The sequence below is a fragment of the Channa argus genome, chromosome 13 (genome assembly GCF_033026475.1).
Source record: "Channa argus isolate prfri chromosome 13, Channa argus male v1.0, whole genome shotgun sequence".
NCBI classification, from domain to species: Eukaryota; Metazoa; Chordata; class Actinopteri; order Anabantiformes; family Channidae; genus Channa; species Channa argus.
The window spans coordinates 2,942,213-2,946,212 of record NC_090209.1 but is presented as its reverse complement, the minus strand read 5'-3'; the positions used below and the strand labels follow the sequence as shown (position 1 = coordinate 2,946,212).

Below are 4,000 nucleotides of genomic sequence, written 5' to 3'. Positions count from 1 at the left end.
ATTTCTGTGGCAAAGTACACTAAGTCTAAGTCAGCGAGAAGACATTGGACATGCTGTAGCTACAGAGTACATTAAAAGATTAACCTGTTTGACAGTTAACACCCTTGTTTTTATTAATATATCATCTTCTAGGACATATTTTTTATGTTATTTAAGCAACATTTACACAAGGTGGTGGCAAATTCTAATCCAGCAATCATTTTAAATACAAACCAATTTTTAAAAACAACAACACGATGTCTTGTGATCAGCAGATGATATGTAGCCTAGTAAAAGTATATAAGGGCTGCGTCTTTCCTTCTTTCAAGACATCCTGTAAATTCTACTGCAAGTGAAACCTCATCTGATCGTCACAAAGAAGGTTTGAATTCTTTTCTTTCATTATCAGCTTTACGGAGATTCATCTACTCATTTCTATTTAGATTAATTAAACAATATTAAAAGTAGAACCAACTTCTTTTAGGGTATGGTTGTTTGCAATTTGACATTTCTTAAAATTTTTGTTGCAATTCTCATTGCAAAGATACATTTTTATATGATTATAGAATTAAATATGCAACGCAAAGTAATTGTGTTATTATAATGTTTAATAACCTGAAAAATATGAAAAATTTGCAGGGGGCCGTCGTGTTGCGCCACCATGTTCCTACAGAAACCTAGAATCGAAAATCCAAACCCTGTTTCTAAATATATAATTTTGCATTTTCACTTAGATGAACTATGACCCATAGCTTTACTAAATAAATTACCTTAATTCTATTTCTAAGCATATATCTATTCAAAGTTACCTTATCAGCTGTCATGCTGCTACTGAATGCAGTCGTACATGACATGATGGACACCGTAGGCTTTCTTACTCATCAGATTCAGATTGTTGTAACCTCACCCATAGATGCCAATACATCATTAACCTATCTAATGTATCATTACGCAGATGGCATCATATCTTCATTTCATTGTGGTACTCTGTTTGACCAGCGGCCTGTGGATGGGAGCAGATGTAAGTAATATTTCTAAGAGAGGTACTTTTTTGTCTCGTCAAAAACTAAATAAAAATCTTATGGTTTGCTGACAAGAAAAGAACCTTAGAGGTTTGGGAGGCAATTCATTGATATGTGACTTTCCACTCTTACTCCAGTTTGTGTTCCCGCTGTTCCACTGTACTGTACAGTGCTGGTTTGTAATACTATGCTCTTTACATCCACAGGCATCCTGTCCAAAACAACAAGGTTTGTGTGGCATTTCTGAAGGTGAATGCTAAAAATCTAATAGCTAGCAATCAGTGACCACAAATGTTAATTATAATTTTAACCAACTAGCTTTTTTAGTATCTCAGACTCTGTGGCTTCTGTTTGTTGGGATGTGACAGTGGTTTTAGGACTTTAACTGCTTTCCCACAATTAATCCCCCTTCATCAAAGTGATAATTAGTTTGGGTTGAAGCCATTTTAAAAAGGTGAGGATGCTACTGTGCTGCTGTTGAAGTGTACTGCATCATACAGAAAGTTGTTTAGCCTCACTGATATGAGATAGTAGCACTTATTTTAAATGATCTCCGGTTGATTCAACACCTCTCTAAAACTGTGACTGATCATTATCACCTCCATAAAGGTTACAGGAATGCTGGCTTTAGTTAGTTTTATCTAGGTTGTCCAACTGAGTGTATATGATGTAGTTATGTGGGTTTTATGTTGGTGGAGATTTAGTCAGACTCAACAAAATATGGGAAGGGGTTTCTAGGCTTTTGGAAATTGTGATGGGCATAATTAGTTTTTTTATAGGTTGCTGTGAGATCTGCCCTCCTGGCTGGACTATGTTTAATGATCACTGTTACCAGTTCTACAACAGTGAGAAGGACTGGGCTGATGCAGAGGTACTGTATGGAACAGCACTAGCTATAACCAACACCCCTCACTCACTCCAAGAAATCTTATCAATCTATTTTTAGAAAAAACATTATTACTGCTACTACTATTACTACTACCAATAATAGTATTACTACCACTACTACTACTGTGGCTTTATAATTGACTGTCTTAAACCCATGAATACTTCATATTTATGACATTTTTTGACTCTATGTTTAAATAAATTAAATAATAACTACATTAAATTAAGTAATTTCTTTCAAGACATAAATACACAGGGTTTCTTCATAGTGGGCATCTGTTAGTTAAATGTCACACTTCAAATGTAGGCAGTGTTGTTATGGACTTAATTAGTTTTTATCTGTCACATTCTCTCTTTTTCTTTAACTATGTAATGTCTCCGTTCATAGTCACTCACTTTCTGTGTTTCATTCATTTTACTTAACACCAAATTTTCTTCATCAGAGTTTCTGCACTAGTCTCGGTGGAAACCTGGCCTCACTCCTAACTGCAGACATTCAAAACTTTCTCAAAGAGATGATTTTCAGAGCAACAAATGCCTATAAGAATGCTTGGGTCGGAGGCTCCGATGCAGTGAAGGTGAGTGTTTCATCAATCAGCTGCATATGTTTGTTGGTTTGCATATTTTTGCAGGTTGACTCGATTTTTTTTTTTTTAACTACACCAATGTATAAGCTTAATTGTATCAAGTAGTCTCTTTAAGATCAAAATCTCCTTTGCAAGACAGATGTGAAATAAAGCATTGGCACGGCTTTAAAAAATGACTTTAACTTCTGTCAGGAGGGTAAATGGCTGTGGAGTGATGGCTCACAGTTTGACTTTAATCGCTGGGGCAAGGGAGAACCTAACAACCTGGGAGATGAAGATTGCATGGAGATTAACTTTGGAGGTACAAATTAATGATCTTTTTTCTCTTGATAGCAATGTTCTTTCTCTTATTTAGAAACAGATGAGAAATGTGTGCAGACTTGCATGTGTCAGTAAGAATAAATACGCAAATTAACACTACAAGAAACAGCAAACACCCCTAAATTTTTACATTACTTTTTTTCCTCCTCTGGTCTTTAGGACAAGATTATGTCAATGATGCAAAGTGTGACCTGAAGAGAGCCTTTGTTTGTGCTAAAGAGCCATAATAATCTTCTCCATGTGCTGACACATGTCACCCCCACTGAGGATGTCATCTCCACCAGGACGTCAAAGCCTCGATGACGTCAGTGCGGGAAGATATGCTGTCAAACGTGATTTCATTTCATTTGAATCAATAAATGTTAATATCTGCTCAGCAACCTGTGTCTCCTGTGTCACCTATTCTTAGCACTATTTAATCTGGAGCAGAAACTTACTCAGCAGAAAATGTGATGGCAACTTATGACGCCAACAAAACTCTATGCAGTTATTTACAGGGATGGGATTTGCTTTAAATCTGTAAACAGAAAAGATTTGATTATTAGAGAGTTGTTCAGACAAACAAAGACATGTGAAGACGTTACCATGTGCCAAAGCTAACATTTTAAATATGTTATAGAAATAATATTTGCTTTTCAATTTAACAAAAATGCTAAACTAGCAACTTTACCTTTTTTCCTTTGAATTTGATTGAAAGCTGAGACGCTTTGTCTGAATCTTTTTAAGTCTAGGTTTAAAACCTTCCTCTTTGATAAAACCTAGTGTTTTATTCTGTAAAGTGCCTTGAGATGACTTTGTTGTGAATTGGCGCTACATAAATAAAGTTGAATTTAATCTGAAGAAAAGTTGTGTATTTTGAGAAATTGTTTAGTACTGTTTTAGGGAATAAAAATACAACAGCTGAGTTTTACTTATGATACTTTCATCTCCTAAATTCAAAACGTAGACCAACAAATTCATGAGCTAAAAGACCACCCACTCAAATCTGATACAAAGGAAGAGTTTATTGAAGATAAAATGTATAAGTAGCCTCTGCTCAATAGGAAATGTGCTAGATAATGGAACAGGATGATGTCTGGAGTGAGGAACCAAGGTTGGGTGTAGTGACGGCTGCAGTGTGGGACAATGGGCCAGGATGACTACAGTTTGTGGAACCCTTTGGGCAGGCTGAGGTATTATCCATGTGCAGCAGACCCCCAAGAG

The 4,000-nt window shown here is 36.0% G+C and overlaps 1 protein-coding gene across 2 annotated transcripts; it reads left to right on the top strand.

Moving 5' to 3' along the window:
• Positions 1-247: 247 nt before the first annotated feature.
• On the top strand, positions 248-3,177 carry LOC137140262 (galactose-specific lectin nattectin-like). 2 transcript variants are annotated; one of them, XM_067528500.1, is made up of 7 exons: positions 248-361; positions 935-1,000; positions 1,208-1,250; positions 1,781-1,872; positions 2,333-2,467; positions 2,669-2,777; positions 2,957-3,177. In XM_067528500.1, the coding sequence occupies exons 2-7, from the start codon at positions 935-937 to the stop codon at positions 3,022-3,024; spliced, it is 513 nt and encodes a 170-aa protein (XP_067384601.1). In that variant the 5' UTR covers positions 248-361; the 3' UTR covers positions 3,025-3,177. The 2 variants fall into 2 exon arrangements, with proteins under 2 accessions (XP_067384601.1, XP_067384602.1); XM_067528501.1 differs by having other exon boundaries at positions 253-361; positions 1,208-1,229.
• The last annotated feature ends 823 nt before the right edge of the window (positions 3,178-4,000 follow it).

Excerpts from the sequence above, each read along its gene's own strand:
- LOC137140262 (XM_067528500.1), top strand. The coding sequence starts at position 935 with ATGGCATCATATCTTCATTTCATTGTGGTACTCTGTTTGACCAGCGGC. Across the intron at positions 1,001-1,207 it reads GCCTGTGGATGGGAGCAGAT|GCATCCTGTCCAAAACAACA; the intron begins GTAAGTAATATT and ends TTACATCCACAG. Across the intron at positions 1,873-2,332 it reads AGGACTGGGCTGATGCAGAG|AGTTTCTGCACTAGTCTCGG; the intron begins GTACTGTATGGA and ends TTTCTTCATCAG.